The sequence below is a fragment of the Pinus tabuliformis genome, chromosome 9 (genome assembly GCF_031772625.1).
Source record: "Pinus tabuliformis cultivar Carrire ecotype Pingquan chromosome 9, CPIR1, whole genome shotgun sequence".
In the NCBI taxonomy this organism is placed as follows: domain Eukaryota; kingdom Viridiplantae; phylum Streptophyta; class Pinopsida; order Pinales; family Pinaceae; genus Pinus; species Pinus tabuliformis.
Window position 1 is genome coordinate 1,322,254,392 of NC_142307.1, and position 23,391 is coordinate 1,322,277,782.

Genomic DNA, 23,391 nt, shown 5'->3' on the forward strand with positions numbered 1-23,391 from the left:
AGTTTCATTTCTGAAATGTTTTAAGTGCATATTATTAACATTTGAAAATGATTTAAGCTACCCTAAGTGCTACAAAAAGTTTCATCTTGTTTAGGGTGTTTTCCAATTTTGACCCTAGGGGGATTAGCCCCCCTATTTCATGCAAGTTTGGATCAGATTGTTGTATCTTACTATTTACTTGAATTTTTACTATTCTTGGGCGTATTTTCCAGTGAAGCACCACCCGGATTAAACCTACGGGTAAGGGCAGGGGTATGCCTAGGCTGGGTCACCTGCATAGAAGCCGCGGTCTAGACCTGGACCCAGCGAGTTTTATATAAGACCCGGCTACCTACATCAAACCCGTGGATAGCCCATGAAACCCGCATCCGACCCGTATAAGACCCTGCATGCATGAAAACCCACAAACTATCAAAAAATTCGGAAACAAAAATAAATAAATAAATAAATAGATTATTTTTTTTCTTTTTTGGAAATTCGGTGGAGGAAAAGGGAAATTGGAGGGAAAAAAAACTTTATAAGCACCTCTCTCCCTTCCATTTCTCATTCACTTTTCATTTGAGTGTTTAGCTAATTTGTGTGAGTGTTGAGAGTGAAGCTAAAGGAGCGTGAAGGAGTTGTTGGAGGAGGCTAAAGGAGGCTTCATCGGATCACACTAAGCTTCAAGTAGGCTTCATAAACCTAGTTAGAATGTTTTCCATGTATTCATTTTTTTTTCTTATGTTTGCAATTCTTTTTTGTTTGGGGCTACCTGTGGCTAAGTTTCTCAACCAACTTGCAAATTAAAAAAAAAAAATTAAAACCAAAAAAAAAAAAAAAAAACCATGCCACCAAAGGGTTTCATACAATCTCGTGATCTGGCATGGGCAGATGGTCAACGAATCATTCCTAGCAATGACCACAATATCAAGTGCAATTATTGCAATGCCACAATGCATGCAGGCATAAACAAGCTGAAATACCACCTAGCTAGAATTCCTGGGAATGGTGTGGGATGTTGTCAAAGTTGCCCTGATGAAGTCACTACTGAAATGGTAGTTACTTTGGAATCCATTAAAGAAGCAAGTTCTAAGAGGGCAAGAAGGAAGGATGAGATCGTTGGGATAGGTAGTGTTGTCGCACAGAATGTCTAAATACCGCGACAACGCTCAGATCGGGGGCTGTCACCCTGATCCCCGATCTCTCTGATTAAGTTGTCTCCCTACAGCAAGCTAAGGGGGGTAGACCCTATGGAGAAATGGGATAAAGGAGAACCAGCTAGGAATCAACCGGTTTGGGAGACACAGCGAGGCAATCGAATACTTGATCAAGGCTTAGCAAGACTTAAGATTGATTAGACCTTGAATGATTAATACCAGTGCCTTATGGAGTTAATGATCTCGCTAGATGAAATGCAAATCAAGTAATTGGTTTGTTGTTGTTGCTGAAAAAATTGACGATTGCTTGAAAATATTTGCAAAATATCTAACATGTAACAAGCATTAAAGGATCCAAGCAATAACGATCAATCTTACTAGATGCACAATGAATTAAATTTCAAAAGATACAAGAATCTTAATCAACCACGAAATTTAACAATTCACCAATTTTGATCCCAGAACTAAAAGATGTATGCTTAGAGAACCAAATCCAGGAAGACTTGCCACTCTCCAATAGTTAATTTTTATATAAACATTTAAGCGCTTTTAACTATAGAGAAGTAAAACATTGATACCGCAAAATTCTCCTTTAGATTTTTTACTTTAGCACAAGAAGAAATTTTAAATTTAACTTGATTACTTTTAAATGTGCTAAGCTAATTTATTTTTTTTTAGAAAAGAAAAATCAAAACAAAAATAAAATCAAAATAAAAAATAAAAATGAAATTTGAAAATGAAAAGAATCAGAGGAATAGTTAAAATCTTTTTTTTTTAACCTTTCAAAATTGCTTTTAAAGAAAAATCAAAACAAACAAGATGAAAATGAAAATCGAATTATCAAAGGAAAATGACAAACTAAGCCTAATGAAAAATAAAAATAAAAAGTGAAATGAGGTGAAGTCAAAAAATAAACATAAAAGACCACAGCAAAATCTAATCTCAAAAATAAATTAAATCTAAACTATAAGAGAAATAAAGTAAAATCGAAACCTACCTGACCCTAACTTAAGGAAACAAAAATGAAAAAATCGAATCCAAAAAAAAACAAATCAAAACTATAACAAAAATAAATCAAAACTAAAAAAAAGGAAGAGAAAAAATCCAGAATCGAACATTCATAAAAAAAGGAAACTAAGAGACCCTATCTAACCCTACCACCGTAAACAAGAGAATGGTTTGCAGGTCTGGCGGAAGGGAGAGACTGTGTGAGAGATTGCTGCGTGGAGGAAGATGAGGTATAGATGCACACAGTAAGGAGCCACAGGAGGGCGGACGCAGGCAGAGAAGGCTGTGTGGGGATGGGAAAGAAATTGCTTGGGTGTGGAGAGGATGAGGCTGCGATGAGGCTCAGGCTGCGTGAGGAGTTTGAAGCAGATATCTAACGTGTTTTCCCTTGCAGGTCTGGCTGCGGATTAGTGGATGTAGTCATGGCAGCGGAAAAACCACGGAGATGAGGGAAAGTTGAAAGAAAGACAGCATAAAGGATGGATGCGGATTTGCTGAAGGGAGCTGCGGGCTCGCGGGAGAAGACTCAGGTTGCCAGAGGGAGCCGCAGGAGAGTGAGGGTGAAGCGGAACTTGACTGCGTGGAGCTGGACGGTGACGGCGAAGAGAAATAAGGCAGCGTGAAAGAGGCAGAAATGGGGACGAGAGGAATCGCGAGGTTGAGTGACAGAGAAGGTTTAGGGAGAAATGCAAATGATGAGCTGAGGTTTTGATGAGGGTTAAGAGCAAAAAACGCAGAGGGTATGGCAGCAGCAAAAACGTTGTGGGCCTAAAAAAAAAATTCGAAATTTTTCTGCAGCAATGAAACCCCAGGCAGCAGCAGAAACTGAAAACGCAGGTAGCAGACCGGTGCCCCAAAAACCCTTGAAGAAATTTTCTGAAAATTTTAATAAAAATTTTAAATCGTCCTGCTTCAGATTTGCCTGATGAAAACCCCACAAAATTTTTCCAGATCTGAAATAAATACCCCTACAAGAGCTGATTCTGAGGCCAGATCTTACCCTCCAGGGCCTAGATCTGGCTTCAAACAAGAAATCCCCTTCAGATCTGCAACCTGCGATGAGAAAGACAAAACACGCAGAAACAAAAAATACAATGATGAAATTAAAAACCCCAAAAAACCTAGCTAAATAATTACAGTGATTACAAACTGAAGGCTCTAAGTAGCCAAATTTATCATTATGCCACAAATATTTTTTAAAATTTATGATTTAAAGTGAGGTGCTTCAGAGAAAACCCTTCATGCATCAATCAATGGAAGTTCTAATGATAAGCCTGGGATTCAATCAAGCTGGGCCCTTCAGAAAATGTTGATCGAGAGTTGGCTGGTCCAACTGAAAACTTCCCCGAACGCCCAACGATCTCAAAATCAAAAATTCCCTGCACAACTCAATTCAACCATTAACATAGAGAGAGAAAACGACAATAAAATTCAGATTTAATGGAGATACCTGCCATTATATTCAGAATTTAAACTACCATTCAAACCCCAATGATCAAAAAAGATACATGTACTTAAATCACTCTTCATAAAGCTACCATCAATGGCTGAAAGGAAATTTATACATAAAAATAAAGCATCTTACAGCATTTCCACAAAGAGTAACACCAGCAAAAATTAACCCCAAAGTCTTTCTTTATTTCACATGAAAAATGATTACGAGAGCTTTCACGTAGCACCAGACTCCAAGATCGAATCATCTGAAATGACAACTGAACCCTATTTAAAGATAAATTTCCCAATGGCTAGTTCAAGTGATCCTTGTCAAAGCGATCTCGATCGTTGATGAGGATCAAAATTTCTTTTAATTTCATCCATCGAAATTTTAAATATTGAGGAAATTTCGAATTTTTCAATTAAATGCATTTTAATATATTTAAAAATTAAAATTTTGCATTTATTTCCTCAAAACTTTGACTTTGACTTAACCCCAGGGACCTAAGACATAAAATTTAGCAAAATAATCAACTAACCTTAGTCCCTGGACCAGTTAAGATTTAATTTTTTAAAGGATCCACGAATTTTACCTCTGGAAAATTTAAATTTACCTAGGACCTAGGACCTATGAGGGGATAAATTATTTTTCTAACCCTCAAGACATTTTACATCACAATTTTTTTACATCTCAAGGGGGGAAAACCCATTTCTGCGACACAAATATAATCTAGCAGATCAAGTAATTTGTAATAAAATAACCTAACCAAATAGTTAGGATTATTCCCAAATTACTTTTACATAGACTCGATCTAGCACACTAGGACTCCCCTAACATTCTGGTGACAAACTCCATTCTGGCTTTGGGGTAAGGCTGAAGGAAAACTCTGCCGATCATGGATCGGTGAGACAAAAAACCTTCCGGAATGTAGATCGTCATCAAAAAATTAGGTTTACCTAGGCAATTACATACACGACACGGATCTGTTGAGATTATTTACAATTTACACATGCAGAAAGGGTTTACAATATAACATGATCAGGCTGATGATGATAGTCGAACGGCATGGACACGTTGATCAAGCGCTATCCCTTTTGCGAAAAAAGGGGGTGTACTGCTATGGGTAGTTGACACATAGTGGTCAACAAATAGATCTTCATCTCAGAGTGAAACACGGTTTCAAAGTCTAGGTATTGGTAACTCCACTTCAAGTGTTGTGGAAAATAGGAGTATAACCTCTTCTTTCTTCAATCCTCGTACAACTCCAAGATCTCAACCAACCTTGGACAGTTTCAATGATAAGAAGAGGAAGGAGGCAAATATGGCAGTCAGGAGGTTTCCAACTATGAAAAGTCTTATTTTTATCAGCCCATGGTGGATGCCATTGCATGTGCTAGCCCTGGATACAAAGCCCCATCTTATAATGCACTTAGGGGGAAAGAGTTAGATAAGGAGCTTGAGTGTGTCAAGGAACAATTGGAGAGCATTAAAAGCTCATGGAAATTTACAGGTTGTACACTTATGTCTAAAGGGTGAACAGATCAGAGGGGTAGAACAATAATAAATTTTGTTGTAACTTGCCCTAAAGGAACCATGTTCCTAAAATCCATTGATGCATCTGCAAATGTAAAAGATTCACATTTGATTTTTTCATTGTTGGTTGATGTGGTGGAGGAAGTTGGGGTTGCAAATGTTGTCCAAGTAATCATGGACAATGCAGAAAATTATGTGGCAACTGGAAGGTTGCTTTGTGCCAAATATCCTACCATTTTTTGGACTCCATGCACTGCCTATTACTACTAGAGGACATTGGGAAGTTGGAGTGGGTGCAAGATGTTGTGCAAGAATGCAAGCATATTACCAAGTATATTTATAATCATGCTTGGGTGTTGAACCTTATAAGGGAATTCACACAGGGTGAGCTTAGTCGCCCAGTTGTCACACGGTTTGCTACAAACTGTCTTTCCCTCCAAAGCCTTTTGTATGAGTACCAAGCTTTGAGAAGAATGTTTTGTAGCCAGCAATGGGTATTCTGGAAAGATAGCACAAAACCAAAAGCAATGTCTGTGAAAACATCTATCTTTGCTAATAGTTTGTGGGACAAAGTGACTAAGATTATCAACTTCACTGAGCCCCTTGTGAAAGTCTTGAGATTGATGGATGGAGAGAACCCTTCAATGGGATATATTTATGAGGGCATGGACAGGACCAAAGAGGCCATCAAGACTTTCTATAAGGGAAATGAATCTAAATATCTCCCTATATGGAAAAATTTTGATTCCAGGTGGGACAGGCAATTACATTCACCATTGCATGCAGCAGGAGCATATCTCAATCTGTGCTTATTCTATAATGAGGGGTCTAGCATTCAAAGAGATCCTGAGGTGATGAGAGGTGTCATGATGTGCATTAAGAAGATGTTCTCGGATCAAGATATTAAGCACAAAATCAAGATGCAACGAGATATGTACAAGGAAGCATCTGGCATGTTTGGATTCAGCTCAAGCCAACGTCTCAAGGACAAGAAAATGCCTTGTAAGTGCAAATTGTTAGAACTTAGCTTGTAATTTTGCTAGTTCTCTTTTATATGTTTGGCATTGCAAACTGATAATCTTTGTTGTTATTTTTTTACAGCTCATTGGTGGATAGATTGTGGCACTGAGGCACCACAATTACAAGAATTCGCCATCAGAGTTCTGAGTCAACCCTGCAGTGCTTCTTCTTGTGAGCGCAATTGGTCAATGTTTGAGCACATCCACAGCAAAAAGAGAAACAGGTTGGAGCATGAGAGGTTGGAGAAGTTGGTTTTCATCTACTACAACCTTTGAATGCTCACAAAACAAGTGCAACCAAAGGATACAGATCCAATTTTATTGGATACTATTGATTTAGAGTATGATTGGGTTGTGGAGGAGGAGGACCCTGATTTGAGTTGGCTTGTTGAAGAGATTGAGGATCTCTCTAGTTTGCCATCTCAAGTGGAGACTCCAAATACACCTACCTCACAGTTGCTTCAGCCTTCCGATGTTACCACTAGATCCACGAGAGCTTATTTTAGGCGTGTTCGTCCATGAGTGATGAGACTCAAGATTGTTATGAGACAATCATTTATCATTTATGACATATGTATTTGAATTTTGAACTTGCTTACATTTTTAATTTTAATTATGGAATCATGAGTCATTTTCTTATTCAGTATCTAAATGTTTTGCTTACAAAAATCGAATATGTTATGTTGTACTTTTATAGATATGAGATTATGTTATGAATTATTGCATATATTGTGGTTTTTATAACTTATAAGGATTGGAATTGTCATTAGTTTCCTTTTTGTGCTTAAAATTTACCATATTTTAAGTTTTTTTGTATTTTGACGAGTCTTATACGAGTCTTATAAGGGTCGTTCCCGAGTCTTATATGAGTTGATGAGTCAATGCCGTGACAAGTCTTATACAAGTACGAGTCGTGCAACATTGATATTTTCACTCGTATTTCAGTACCCAGGTTGAAGCACCCAAGGATCGATCATCCTAGTGTTTTTTCACGCTTTTGGGTTGCCTGAAAGACACTTTAAATATGAGATATCTATGTCTTTTGCAAATTTTGTAGGTCTGAAAGTGTAGGACAGCAGCAAGCTAGTCCAAATCAGGTTACAAAATCAAGTAGCAACCAAAGGTAAATCATCTCACTTGATGTATATACCCTTCCCTCACTCTTGAGTATCAAAGGTAACTATTTATTATGAAATTTGAGTGAGCTTTCGCATGCTGGTTTGTATTTTTCTATGTTGCACGGGTTTGCGAACCCAGGGGTGGGGTTCTCAAACCCGTCCCGGATTCTCATCCCCAAGTACCAGATTCGGGTACGGTTCTTCTGAGAAGAACCCATAAGAACTGGGTTCTCCATTAAAAAAAAATGGGTTCTTTTGTCTTGAATGGTATGGAGAACCCCGATGATGGGTACTTGGAACCCCAAAATCGGGTTCTTTGGGGTTCATTTTAGTTTTTATTTTTAAATTTTTAATTAATTTAATGGGCTTCCCCTAATATTCCAGGTAGCTAGTTCTTCATCTTGCGAGAGGAATTGGAGTACTTATGCCTTTATCCATTCAGTAAAAAGAAATAGGTTGGGCTCAAAGAAGGCAAAGAACTTAGTGTACATTCATAGCACACTTTGTCTCATATATCGCAAAGACCCTGGGTACAAGGAGGGTCCTTTCAAGAGATGAGACCAATACATAGATGATGCTATGTGTGTAGACGAGGAGATACAACCAGATGGCCTTAATGAGCTACCTCCAATTGCTATGGATGAGCAAGAGCCTCAAGATGAGAGTGATTCCTACCTGGGGAGCATGCTAACTGAAGATCTGAGTGATGATGACGACATAGATGTTGATGACAAGGCTTAAGGAAGCCATTGTTCACTATTAGCTATTTTTATTTTAGTATTTTAAATTTTCCTAGTTCTTGTTTGGATATGCCTTAAGGCAAATTTTGAATGTAGTATGATAATGGACATATATCATGATTCTTATTAATATGTAAACTCCAATTTGCACTTGATATCAAACTAGAAATTTTGAAATTTCATTGTGAATGTTGAATATTCAATGATGTACATGTTTAAATATTTAAAGTTTAAATCATAAATATTTTAGTTTTCTTGTTTAAAGTTGAAAAATATACAAATTCATATCTATTATAATTTATAAAATACAATATTTATATATTATATATAAATTATAATATACCTCCGACGAACCCATGCACCCTGTTTCAAAAAATGACGTACCCGTCCCCGTCCTTGTACCCATCCCCGAACCCACGTTTCCTGGGTATTTTTTGAATTTATTATTCATTCATCAGACCTAGCATTGTCTTTCAATTAACCCCTAACATTCATCATACGTAGGCACTCGTCTTTTTTGGTGAAGTGTGTGTAGATTGGGAATCGGGATACCCCTCGTGGCTTTCTAGGAATTTCCCGGAAGTGAGAGGAAGTCATGCTGAGGTGACAGTGGGGATATCTCATGTCTGCTTACGCCTAGCACCTTGACCATGACTTTGCCAAGGATGCTAACCTGAGTGGTAACAGGGTCTATTAGACTTATACAACAGGACACTACAGCCATGAGAATCAACAAAAGGCTGCTTAAAGATTTTCAAGACATCAAGTTCAAATTAACAAAATGTAAAATGGCCTCAAAGTAGTATATATTCTATCGCATTAAGAATGCACTGATTTCCACAATCCTATGTTTGTATTGTCCAGATTGGAAGGACCAGTTATGAGCCACAGAACTAAAACTGGACCTAAAACATGACAAAAAATCATAAATCTGAAATAGATGAATAGAAAACCATATCAAGACCAAATAATATGATTTCTGTTTCCAAGTTCAAATCAATGGCAACAGGCAGTAAAAATTGACCAGTCATTTGATAGCACCCAAACATGCTTAATTGCATTTATAACTGTGTAAGCTGTTGAAAAAGGAGAATGCCAGCTAGTTTCGAAAACACGGAATAGAAAAGGTTAGAAATAATCCTCCTTAGTAACTGAGAATATCAAGTAAAATAGTTCAGACATGGAAACATGTGTAAAAAGTAAACATATTTCTAGGACAGATTTAATGTTTATCCGACTTTATAAAAAGATGTCCTTGGACTAGTTACAGTTCTCATGAACCTTATCCTGCTGACAAGGACTCATAAGTAAAATGCACAACTTACCCAACAAAGAGACAGAAGCAGGAATTATCTTATTTAACTCGAAACCAGAGTTAATAAGCACAATTGAAATGGATTACTTATAATATACACCAGAGCCAACAAACAAACAAAAAGCAAACACTTATTTACCTTGTAGCCATAGCTAACAGCCAACAAAAAGCAGTGATAAAAATAATATGTTCAAATGTAATTATGTATAAGACATTCTATAAGCTAGGAGTACCAAACCACCCAATGTAAGGTAAATCTGGAAAAAGAGAATGTTACAATGTTAACAAAAAATTAGAAGCATTTTTTATTAAAGAACAAAGAGTTTGTTAATTAGCCAAAGAACCACCATGATAAAAAAAATGACCAAATGAAAAATGTAATTCTGATAAACAACCATTCACATGAGGTAATTGCAGTAATATAAAGAAAGAACACATCCAATTACAGTAAAATGCCAGGATAAGTAAAAACCTCATCACAAACAGATTTGGCATATGTCAAATCTTCATCCCATGGACATGCCGACCATAAATTTTCGAAGTCTTCCTGCAAAGAATACTTTTTTCAGATATTCTTCAAGATACGTCAATTTTTCTTGCAGAAAATCAGAAATATAGTTTACACGAGAACTTAGAGGTGTACATTAATTTGTTGATAGTAACGATCTTTTACAAGACATAAAGATGTAATCAGGACAACATAGAGAATAAACCAGATATACAAATAATCTGCTTTATCTGTTCTATTACAACTAAAAATGTACAGCTTCAAGTAAAACAAATCACCAGCAGCTGTAAAGATGCAACAACAAACAGATGAATTAAGACAATTATTAATTACCATGCAGGAACATATTCAATCAATTTCAAACTGCTGCATGAGTAAACTTATGATCCCCTATCTAGAATTTATATTTTGACTCTCAGACTATAAAATTATATTTTAATTTTATAGTACAATGAAGAATAGGACTCTAAGTTTGCATTATCATATCTGCAATTATTCACAAATACAAGATGACAATTGGGGTTCGTAAAGGGGTACTTAAGGAGAAACTGGTTAAAATAAATAGGAGCAAATGTTCACGCAGAAGCTAGAACACAAAAATTGGTCAAGCATCACTGCATAAAACCCCTTAAAAATAAGAACTGTGTTTACCACCATGAAAGAGAGGGTGCTTACTACCAGCAAGGGAAAGGCCAAAAGGATCCAAGGAGCAGTCAATAAATCTGGATCCTAATAAGAAAAAGAGAGCTGAAGCTAAATTTTGATGCAGAATCTATGTAGCTGCTTATGCCAATTTTGGCAAATATTTACATTAAAACAAATACAAAATAATTGTTCAAGCTCTAGCATTGTAGGAAGTGTTGGTCTTGTTGACCACTAAAGTTGCACTTGAATATTTGTCAAAGACTCCATGATCAAAGTACAGTTGAAGCATTCCTACATCAGCGGCAATCAGAATTCCAGACTTCATCTCTTCTTCTCATCGTTCTGTATATCAGATTCCGCAGCCATGCAGGGACATTGTAAAAATGATTCTAGAATGATGAAAAAGAGTCATGTAACAAGCCTAGGTAGCTTAGGACTTCACTAGCGAGTTCACCCCAGGGAGTTTTTTTCCCTTGGCTAATTATTTGTGTCTTTTGACACTGAATTATTAGTTGAGTTTTTCTCCCAGATATAACCCAAAGCTGGAGTGCGGCTTGATGGTAGAGTCTTAGGTGAGTCCTAGTGTCTAAAGTCGATGTATATTACCATACTAGATCATCTCTAAAGTTTCGCAAAATTTGGTTAAGTCTAAGGGTCACTTTTAAATTGTTAAAAATTTCCCGCTGCATGGATTTTTAAATAGTTTCTGCTGTAAATGTAATAAGTGTTGTCTATAGAAGTTGTAGAGGGTATGAGTACTCAAAATTAGACCTCTACACCTCAACTTTCTATGTAGACACACTTTGAGGGTCAAAAATGTGTATTTACTCCTCAAAACCCATTTTTTCCAATTTTTGGCAAAAGCTGGCAAATAATTAGCTGGAAAATAATAATTGGGAGAAAATAATATTCTCTCCAAGTGCAAAATACTCAAAAAAATGAGGTGGAGATTCACAAGGGGCAAAGTCAAGTCAAAAATGATGAAGATTCCATTTACCAAGGAAAGATGACCCAGAAAAGAATTCGATGGTCCCAGCCACAACGAATTCTCCAACAACAATAAAAACGCACTTCTTTAAATTTGAGTCCCAAGATCTGATGGGGTTTCAGTTAAGCTCAGTTTGAGTTTGACTTGGAACGAATTAGAAATCGGTCTCCCACTACTCCATCTCACTCCAGCCTTTATTTACCATGGATCCACTTGAACCATCAATCAAGGATTGCGTAGTTTCTCATGGCACGGAGTTGGAGTTAAGTGATTTAATTAATTTATTTGAGGGATTTGATCGGGATTTAATCAAAGTTTACTAAGAGAATATTTCTAGAGTGATCCAAGCCACTCCGCCCATTCTTCCACTTGCAAATGGCTACTTCACTTGGATATTTGCACATAGCACCTTGAAGGGTTTCGATTTTCTCATGGGAGCGAGACGTTTTTGCATTGGGATCACTACTTGCCACTTGGACAGATCTTTCTCATTGGGATCTACTTCGATTTTTCTATTTAAGAGAGCATCCTCTCTCTTATTTGTAATCATTGTAATGCTTAGAGCTACCAGGCTAGCGGCTCTGCCAAATTTTGTAATTCATTTTCTCATGATATAATAAAAAGACATTGGGGTTTATTCTATGCAGTGTTATCCTTCTTCTTTTCAGGTATAATTGTTTCAATTTGTGCTTAATGCTCTACTTGTGCTAATCGATCTTATTAATTCACTTGCCACAGTACTGGATTAACTTATGCAAGCTATCTTATATTAATTTATGGATTGGAGGACCACTCTAGATCTAGGAGCACTAGTAGGTTTTTGGTTGAACCTCTAGCTTCCTTTTTCATTGTGTAGTCCAGTCCCTTGTGAATCTAACAATTTTCCTTCAAGTGTGTAGAGATCTTTTTGTTTTGAATCAAATCTTGAGCATGGGGTCAGTTCTTGGCTAAACGAACTCACTCTCAAGGAAGCAAAAGGAGAAAGGACCGCATTAAGGCACCTATTCAGAGATGTAGTTATAAGGAAAGGTATGAAAATAAATGAGGAAGTCTCAATAAATAATAAGATGAGTTGTTTCATATGCTCCATTCCAACAGAGAAGGAAATTAAGTATCGTAAGGAATATAGAGATTGTAGATAAGAGAATTTGGAAATTAGCTAGATAATGTAGAAGAGGAGAAGACACCTGAGTAGATAAACGTTTTTTTTTTTAATGTCATATATTTACATAAAAGCATTTACAAAGAGAAAATCAAAATTGCAGAAGGGTATATATAATGGAACTTGTATCCTCTTCCTCAACACTACTAATGCAGAAATAAAATCAAAACAAGTTACGACATCTAAAACTTTTGCATCTTTTACCAATAAGTCACCTTTGGAAAACAACCAATGACATGCCTCTTCTTGCCACATCAAAAAGTAGGCAAAGAACTAACCTCGTACTCAAAAGCAAACCTACAGCTGATCTTCCAAAGGGTAAAGAGAGTAGAAACTCTCAAGCACTGCCAAATCTCAATGAAAGAGGAATAAACTATATCGCTACAATCACCAATAAGGGTTGTCTGCCAGTGAATCAGAAAACCCACACTTTGCAACCTAGCCTAAGAGGGGATCCCCTAATAGATGACCAACCATACAAAAACCCGCAACTTAAAAGAAAGCTGAATAGACCAAACATGGTGTAGCCTACACAACCACCTATCTCCTGGATCAACTAAAACTGACTTTCAATTACGAATGGGAGGTAAAGCATCTTGTCGATAAAACATTGAATAAGTCCTCCATAAATCATACCACTTCAAAGGTTGAGAAAATTTGCACCCTAGTATGGATCATATACATTTAGTATAGCATGGATCATATACATTTAGTATGGCCAACATTCAAATAGTGGTCCACATTCTTCACAAGTATGCCTCGCACTTCGCACAATGGCATAAGCATTCACTTTTATAGTGCCTCGACTTTACAGTGGCATCAGTATTAAATTTCCAGTGGCAACGACATTATTTATTACAGTATTACAGTGGTATCAATTATGAACAGTAGCATTGTTTATTCACTGACATTGACTCGCTTTCAATACTTTTGTGGCTCACTATCATCGATGGCTTGTCTCTATATGATATGGCTCATCTATATTAAGGTTTGCATTCTTCAAGTTAGGTTCCACATACCTTTAGGGCCTGTTACCGCTCAAATTAGCAAGGGACCTAAGGGGGGATCCCTAAAAGGCAAATGCTAGGCCAAGGGAAACAAATGGAGACTTAGCCCATTGTCACCTCAGCTAAGGCTCCCTTCTATTTATGGATTTTCACCGATAGGAGGAAACCCGATACGTATAGAGTCACAAATGAATGACAAGTCAATGGATATGAGCGACCCAAACAAAACCTTTCCCAGAAAAGTTTTAAGGATGGAACTTGCTTGCTTTCTAAGCAAGGTACTATTCTAGAGAAAGAAAGAGAGGATTTTGAGGGTTAGGTTTATGGGATAAGACTTGTGAAGAAGTTCCCCAATCCCTAAAATCCTTGTTAGGATTGGTATCCCGGATGGTTCTTGAAGAATGGTATTTCAAACGAACGGAACCATATGGGGCCAAGTGGACCCAGTTTAGAGTATGAGGAAAGAATGTAGCAACCAATGATATTCTTACCCTAGACAAGGTGGAAAGAGGAGATGTTGTTTTGACCCTATGAGGTACTAGCCTTGGGGATGGCAGGGAAAGTTTGATCCCAAAGCTAGGGCTTGGCTTTTCTCCCAACTCCAATGTCGGAATGTCTTCAAAATTAGAGGAGATCTAGAGGAAAGGCCAGTGCAGGAGACCCTAGGAGATCAAATTCTTTTGATGGCTAGCTTGTCGGGAATTTGATGCCCTAGCTACCCCAATGTGGCTAGTCCTGGAAGGGTGTGAGAGAATATGAGTTTTAGTGACCACCCTTGGTAAATCAGTGCCTTAGTCTTTGGGAGAATGGAGTCTGTGTTGAGTAAGAATAGGATTTCTTACTTCCTAGTCAAGGAAGCCTCAAGATCACTTCGTTTACCTTCTAGGTCAAGAAGAAGCAACCTTGCAGCTTTTATACTTCGATGTGCAAGAGGAATGGCTTGTCAAGGTCAAATTCGTTGATAGAATTACCCCGAGGAGATTACGCTCACATTACACGGCCCATACATTGAAGGAATGCTATAATAGAGACAAATTCCACAATATTAAACAGTAAATGCATGCAGCAATTAGCCCTAGAACAGCGAAAATCCCAGTCCAACATATATGACAAAAGTAAACAAGAATAACATCAAAGGTACATACTTACATGTAATAGAGTATATCCAGCCATTCACAATTGACAATAAAGAAGCTCCAAGAGAAGATAGACCAATATCCACACATCAAAACTCATCCATAAAGCTCCAATTCATCCTTAGAAAAAGTGCGAAAATCTCAAGAGAAATAAGAGATCCAAACCAAAGTGATGATGAGAAATGAACTCATCTCACTTGTATTTATACACAACTTAGGAGTTTGAATTAGCCTCCTTGGCCTACATAAGCCCCAAAAATAAAATAATGTTCTAATAATTCAACTTTTGGTGACAAGCCCACCAAACTAGCTCATAAATGAAAAAGTAAGCCTCTCAAGAGGTCAAATAATAATCTATGCATGTCGTAGGGCCCTCTAAGAGGCTTAATGAGGTCCATGGGTGCCACAATGAAGAATAGGACCCTCAAAAGTAGTGGACAAGGGGGTGGCCCCTTGTAATAACCTATGGTGCTCCAAATGACATGTGGGGGCACACAAGTGTCCTCATGGGTCTCCAAACAAATCGAAGATGCCTGTAGATCGCCTGCAAGGGCTAGGATGATGGTGTAGGTGATGCCACATCATCGTGCAAGTCTTGGATCGTCTGCCAAGTGTATGGTGTCGATCTGGGGCCAGCTGAGCATGATGGATCAGGTGCATCCTCCTCGTCCAATAAGTGAACCATGAGCAAACTCTGAATGGTTATGGGGATCCATGGAGTGCAATCTGCTGCTGTGGAGGCCCATGGTACTTAACGCTCACCCTACATGTGCCAATGTAGCCCTCTAGAGAATTAGGACCCCATATAGGGAGACCAAACCTAAGATGGAAACCATCTGCAATCCTGCATAAGATCCAATGCGTCCCCTAGTCTTCCAGTACAACAAGTCATTAGAGAAATCAAGTAAATGACCTTACCTAATCATGGACCACAGGTGAGGACTTCTTAATTGCCTGCGCTTCCATAATGGGCTTCGGAATGTGCCAATGTCTCCTAAACTCCAAATGGGGTTAACCAATAATCCTATTAGGTGGTTTCTACTTCTAAAGGTGATAATATAGTCAAGGTACATCTTTCAAGAGTTGGTGGCATGTGACAGATAGGTGAATGAAGTAGGGAATGAGAAGGGGCAACCCTGGTTCACATGCTGGGGTGCAAGGGTAGTTAATAAGAGGGAAGCCCACACTTCGGTTTATAATGTGTAGGAGGGAGCAATTGTGGTACATGAGGTGCCCCAACCTTGATTTTTCCACCCTTCTTTATATGCCTTTTGCCTTTTTATGATTTTCTTTGATTAACCGCTCGGCTCAAGGGGTTAGAGCATGATGTATAAGATATAACAGTGAATTCCCCCTTTTAAGGTGGAGCGGTTCATTGCTTACCAAGGGTTGGGACAATCATGGATTCCTATATGATGAAGAAGGCTCATAGAACCAGTGTGAAAATTCTTGAATCTAACACATCAGAAACCGCTACTGCAATTACTGGTTTACAATCTCCTACTTGTTCTTTACATTAACAAGTTATTTGATTGCATAAACATCAAAGTAAACACTATTGCAGCCTTAACAAATATATAGATCATGCACTGAAATAAACTGAGACAATAACACAAGGGACACCGTTATTTTCAGACAATTGTCCCCGAAAAAACCCAATTCGGGAAAACCGATGCAGCATACAGAGGGTTTGTATTATTAAGCGGATTTCGTGAATACAACTAGGGTGCCAGAAATGGCTCACCCAAAAGAGAATATCATTGGCAGTAGTACTTCTATCCAGAGACAGATATTCCGACAAATCAGCAAATGGATGATCAAACCCCACAGCGACTCTGATTGTTCCTTATGTTGGACAAAGAAAATTGCGCCAAGCACTGCTCTGGAAATGCGTCACTCCTCCAAGAGCTGCGTCACCCTATCCTAGCTCAGAATCTGTTGATCTGCTCCCAGTCTGCCCCACAGAATCTCCCCAGCGTTGCCTATGAGGCCCAGCGTCAGCCTCTACCGCTTTTGTGTCACCTGAGTTAGCCTTCTACATCAACTCTTCGACCTTTGCGTCAGCCCTTCTAGGGCCTGCACTATCTCTCTTAGCACTGCGTTGCCTCTCTTTTATGTATTCTTCAGCCTCAAATGAAAATCCCTTGTTGCACTGCCCCTCACTGCAACTCTGATCACTAGCTCGATTTCCTCAACAAACCTCGCCCCAGAAAATCGAATTCTTTGATCACTGTGTTGCCTCTCTTTTATGTATTCTTCAGCCTCGAATGAAAATCCCTTGTTGCACTGCCCCTCACTGCAACTCTGATCACTAGCTCGATTTCCTCAACAAACCTTGCCCCAGAAAATCGAATTCTTTGATCACTTTGTGTGTCTCTAACTGACGCTCAAGCCTCCTCTTATACTTTTCCTGTTGACAAATCAACGGCCAAGATTAAGTCCCTAATCAACGGCTAAGATTAGAACCGGCTTGATCCTCGTCACTTAGAACTTTCTCACCCATTTTATATTAATACACATTAATATTTTTATTTTCCTAAGTTTAGACTTAGGAAACCATTAAAAATATTAATTATTTTAATATCTCTTCATCCGGGTGGAATTTCTCCAAACGATTTATGGGTCTTGGAGATCTCATGTGCCTTAGCCTCTCCACCAAATTTCATGGCTAGAGCACATCCGATGCTACCCAAAATCAATAGTAGGAACCAGGGTGATGGCCATGATAATGGGGTAGAGCTCATGTATTGGATTTTGCCCACATGCTAAATGTATTTGTGTTGACCATCTTTTGCATTTTGCGTCACATTTTCCTGTTGAACGTGTCCATATATGCTTTTATCTTTCTTTTCAACTGCATCAACCTCCGGGCCTTATTCCAAGCCATGACCCAAGGTGCGGGCAAGGGGAAGGGGCAAGTTAACGCTATGTGGACCCTGTTGTCACACAAAGTGTCTAAGCAGTGCGACAACGCTCAAATCAGGGGTTGTCACCCTGATCCCCAATCTCTCCATTTAAGTTGTCTCCCTACAGCAAGCTAAGGGGGGTAGACCCTATGGAAAAATGGAATGAAGAAGAACTAGTTGGGAACTTGCTTTAAAGCCTAGGGTTTTAAGAATAATCGTGTGAAGAAGTGCTTCCAAGTTCAAGGCAAGGAGGAGAAAGGACTTCTTAAGATTTATTCCAATGAATACTAAACTCATACAACCCTCAAAGAAGTCTCCAAATTAAAGGAATGCAAGCAAGGGTTTCCCTTCTAAGGGACACCTAGGGCAAGGATTTTAATGGATGAAAACATGAGAGATGATTCCCAAACTTTGAGGTCTTGTAGATAAGACCTTGGGCTTGAGGAATATGCTCCCGGAATCCACCAACTCTCTCTCTAATGAATTTCGCTCTATGCCCTAGCCTAGTCGCCCAAGAAGAGAGGACCGAAATTTTATGAGAAATTATGGAAGAAAGAGAGTGTCATCACCAAATGGCTTGTGATAGTGCCTTCTTCCTAGGGCTAATGGATCCCTAGATGCTTTAGATTGGCCAAATTTGTCTTCAAGGAGGTTAAAAGTTGATGCCCTAGCTACCAACCTTCCACAAGTACCTACTATTAGAATAAGGAGTTTCATGAAGAAAAATAACATTTCATCACTAGGAACATTCTTTGCATGCTATACCATGAGTAACATACGCAAGAGCCAACCAAATAGCTTTCAAAAATTTCAACAAAATTAGGGCACAAGAGCATTTACTTTAGCTGCAGCAATTACATACATTAGACAATTTCAAAGAAATATTTTCATCAACCAGAGAACTTACAAGATAGTCATGCCATATATCCATCCATATTCAAAAAATAGCTCCAAGAAAAGATGAAAAATCAGCTCCAAATATCAAAGTGCATCCAAAATAATCCAAAAATTCCCCAAAGAAAAAGTGTGAATTAGCCAAAGAGGCCAAAAATCCTCCAAGTGTGATGATGATCTCTCACAAATGAACTTGTGTTCAATTTATATGAGTCTCACTAAGTCGAATTAGCCTAATTAGCCCCCAAAATATTAAAATATTGAGCAAGAAACAGGCCTTGGTAACAAGCCAACCAAGTAGCTTTCATAAATTATGAATTAGTCATCCATATGTTAGTCGAATTGATGACATTATGCTAATGCAGGGTCGTTGGAGGGCCACATTGAGTCCTCTAGGTGCCAAGATGTGAGAGAGGGCTCCATAAATCACAAACTAGGGGGTGGCCCCTAATTCTCCATGCAAGTCATCATGTAGCGCCCCAAAGTGGTTTTGGGGCACAAATGTTGGTATCATGGGTCTCGTGATGACAGATAAGCCTGTATAATGTTCCAAATGAGGGCTCTAATGATGGTGCCTACCCTCCCATGTCTCAAGGGTGAGACAAACCTCCTCTGGGACTTGAATCAGCTACCACTTCATAATGGTACGTTGCCAGGGCACACTGATCCAAGTGCATCATCTTGTGAATAATGTGGGGCAATAACAAACTGCTGAAAGTGTTGAAGGTGCCCATGGTGTGAAATGATGCTTTGCACATGATGGGAGTCCCATGGCTCTCAACGCATCCCCTGTGTTGTCAATATGATCCTCTAGTGGACTTGGGCCTCAATTAAGTTGCCTAGCCCATGATGAAACCACCTGCCAATTACATATAATGTTCAATGCGTCTCCTCACCTTCAAGTACAATAATTCATTAGTGCATCTAAGTGAAACAAGCTTGTTTATCAAGGGCACAATGGGACTTCATATGGGTATCCCTTCCAAATTTGGGGCTTTGCGCTCCAAGTAGTGTTACCTCCCTAGGTAGGAGTGGTTAATAAACGACCCTATTAAGTGTTCCCAACCCCTAAGGGGAAAGACAAGTCCAAAGTACATCCTTCAATTGATAAGGGTCATGTGAATAATGATGAGATGGATGGGGACTGTTGTCGCCCAAATTGTACAGGTCAATGCAACAATGACTCAGGGCAGGGGCTGTCACTTTGATCCATGCCCTCTTCGTTCTAGTTGTCTCCCTACAACAGGCTATGGGGGGTATTCCCTGTCAAATGTGAAGATGAAAGGCTTATCGGGAACCGACAAGCTCAGGAGACACAACTGAATGGCTTAGCAACTTGGTTAATGAGCACTGCTTTGGTGAAGATTGTCCTTGTAATTGTTAAGCAATTTCCTTTCATTGCTCTAAATCGAATGTTTTTGGGATAATTTGTCTCAAAGTACTTAAAGCATTTAATGATCTCACCTAAAGCTAATCACTCATTTTGCACTTGCATTCTAAGAGTAGTAGTGCATTAATTAATTTACCTCCAGGCATAAGCTTGGTTAATAGATGATAGGGCCACCTTTCTCATCCAACTTGCAAAACTAGACCCTCACTTGTGGTTAACACGGTGACCTTGCAGTCGTCAAAGCCACAGTCTTTGCAGCACCAAAGGCATCCAGGTAGTTAGAACTCCAGGGGAGGTATCGTTAATATAGCCTTTGCTATCTTCTCCTGGGTTTCTCTCCACAACCTACACTTGAGACTAGCTTCAAAATAGCTGAGAGAAAGGATTCACTTAGATATGCATCTAATCTAAAATCAACCAAGAGTTTCACTTCACTTAGTTTTAGATGTCGCATCGCATATAAGATGGTGTGCATCCTAAGCAGCAACTATTCATCTAGTAACTTGGTAGTTAATTTATATTTGCGCAAGTGATTTGACTCCATAAGGCACTGGTCTCTCAAATAATATAATCAAATCCTGCTAATAATTAAACTTGTTAATCATCATTAACCAAGTTGCTAGGTCATTCAGTTATGTCTCTCGAGCTTGTTGGTTCCCGATAAGCCTTTCATCTTCACATTTCATAGGGACTACCCCCCATAGCCTATTGTAGGGAGAGTGAAAACTGAGAGGGAGAGGATCAGAGTGACAGCCCCTACCCTAAGTCATTGTCGCATTCACCTGTACGATTTGGGCAACAACATTTTTTGGTGTCGTTGTCGGGGAGAAGTTTATCTTATTCTCGGCGCTTTGACAACATCCTTTTATCATTTCGTTCTTCACCGATCAAGCAACACATTTTCTGGCGGTTTGTTATCAATCTTCTCATCTTTTCATCACCATTGTCCACCATCAGTAACATTTTCTAGTTTCTATCTGCACCTTTAGCACCTAGACATTTTGGTTAGTTTCTTATTTGGGTGGTGACTCCACTTATTCTTGAATCCGACAATGACTCAGGGTAGGGGCTGTCACTCTGATCCCCGCCCTGAGTCGTTATCACATTCACCTATACAATTTGGGTGACAACAAGGACACAAGGGTCTAAAGACCAAATGTTATGGGTACAAGGGTGGTAATGATGAGGAATGTCCATGTTATGCAACCAGCTCACAAAATAGAAAAAAGAGATAGATCAACGACTTCAAAAGTAGCCTCTTCGAGGGGAAAACCTCATTTACATTACACAAATGAACAATTCTTGGATGATCCAAATGACAAGACCTCCTTTCTATATATAGGAGCCTAAGGGGTCACAATATAATCAGAGTCGACATAACAATAATAATGTAAGGGCACAACAATAACAATAGTGGGCTTCTATGGGGCACAATAATAACAATATGGGGACAAAATGTGCACAACAATAACAATAAGGGGTTGCAATGATAATAATAATGAGGGAATACACTACTATTATTAGGGACCTAACATACCCCTCTCCTTCAAAAAAGTGTTGTCCTCAATGCTTGAGTAGTTTTGGATGCTTCTGTATAAAATTCTCATCCTCCCATGTGGAATCTTCAGCGGGTAAGTTCTTCCATTTGATGAGATACTCTGAAATTGATTGATTTCGTAGCTGTCGAGTTCTTGTTTCTATGACTGCTTCAGGTTCCAATATGATTTTTCCTTCCTCGTCAAGTTCTGGCAATATTGTTTGAACTGGGAGCTTGTCACCTATAACCTTCTTTAAGCATGAAACATGGAAAACTGGGTGCACTCGGGAAGATGCAGGAAGTTCCAATTTGTATGCCATAGTACCAATCTTTTGCAACACCTTGTACGGACCATAATACTTTGGTGATAATTTATTATCCTTCTTAGCTTGCTTGAGGGACATTTGTTTGTATGGTTGTAGTCGTAGAAATACCCAATCACCTACATCAAAACTTCTTTCGCTGCGATGTTGATCTGCCTGTTGTTTCATTCTATTCTGCGCCAAAGTGAGGTTATCCTTTAAGAGTTGGAGAACTTTTTGTTGATGCTCGATGTGATCTTCCACTGCTTGAACCTTAGAATTTTCTCTTAAATATGATGTGATGGACGGTGGATGATATCCATAAAGTGTCATAAATGGGGTCATTTTTGCTGCAGTATGGAAGGAAGTGTTATACCACCATTTAGCCAAAGGCAACCATTTGACCCATTGTGTCTGTTTATCAGATACAAAGCAACGAAGATATCCTTCCAAACATTTGTTCACAATCTCAGTTTTCCCATCAGATTGAGGATGATAAGATGAGCTATGAGCTAACTGAGTACCTAGACAAGAAAATAATTATATCCAGTGAAAATAGGATCTCTGTCGCTTACAATAATCTTTGGGTTTCCATGTCGCTTTTGAATTGTTTCCATAAATGCAGTAGCAACTATACTGGCTTTAAATGGATGAGATAATGCACAAAAGTGTGCATTCTTGGTAAGTCTATCAACTACCACCATGATGACACTCTTTCCTTTGGACTTTGGTAAACCTGTGATAAAATCCATTGAAACCTCCTCCCAACGTTGACTTGGAATGGATAAAGGTTGTAATAGACCTGGGGTCTTAATTGTCTCAACTTTATTTTGTTGGCAAACCAAACATTCTGCCACAAACTTTTGAATATCGTATTTAAGGCCATCCCAAAAAAATTCCTTTTTGACCCTATGCTAAGTTTTTAAAAATCTTGAATGCCCTCTTAAGGGAGAGGTGTGAAATTCCAGAAGAATCTTTTGTTTGAGTTGGGAATTCTTACAGAGGTATAAGCCTTCATTGCTTTTGGAGTCCAAAAAAATGCATCTTTCTTTAGTAATGTTGTTAGAGGTATTGCTATTCTCCCATAATTCTTAACAAACTTGTGATAATACCCTCTCAACCCAAGAAATCCTCGAAGATGCTTTATGGATGTGGGGATTTTCCATTCCTTAATGGCTTTAATTTTGCTAGGGTCTACCTTAAAACCTTCATGAGATACAATATGACCCAAATATTCCACCTCTTGTACTCCAAAGAAACATTTGGAGGTTTTTGCATATAATTGTTTCTCCTCCAATAGTTTGAGCACTCTGTCCACATGTTGAACATGATCCTTCCAAGACATGTTGTAGATTAGTATATCATCAAAAAATACTAACAGAAATTTTCTAAGGAAGGGTTTGAAAATGGAATTCATCAAACCTTGAAATGTAAAACGTGCATTGGTAAGGCCAAAAGGCATGACCAAAAATTCATAATGACCCTCATGAGTTGTAAATGTTGTTTTCGGAATGTCTTTGGTCTTCATTCTGATTTGATGATATCCTGAACAAAAGTCCAACTTGGTGAAGTAAATTGTTCCATGCAATTCATCCAATAATTCATCAATGAC

The 23,391-nt window shown here is 38.6% G+C and overlaps 1 protein-coding gene across 10 annotated transcripts in view; it reads right to left on the reverse strand.

The window, feature by feature from the left end:
• Nucleotides 1-23,391, reverse strand: part of LOC149153393 (uncharacterized) — a 420,894-nt gene that overhangs the window by 379,662 nt on the left and 17,841 nt on the right. For all 10 annotated transcript variants that reach the window (XM_089438847.1, XM_089438842.1, XM_089438840.1 and 7 more), the window contains exon 2: nucleotides 9,777-9,851. In XM_089438847.1, the coding sequence (XP_089294973.1) occupies nucleotides 9,777-9,851 (75 nt within the window). The remainder of the gene's footprint in view (nucleotides 1-9,776; nucleotides 9,852-23,391) is intronic.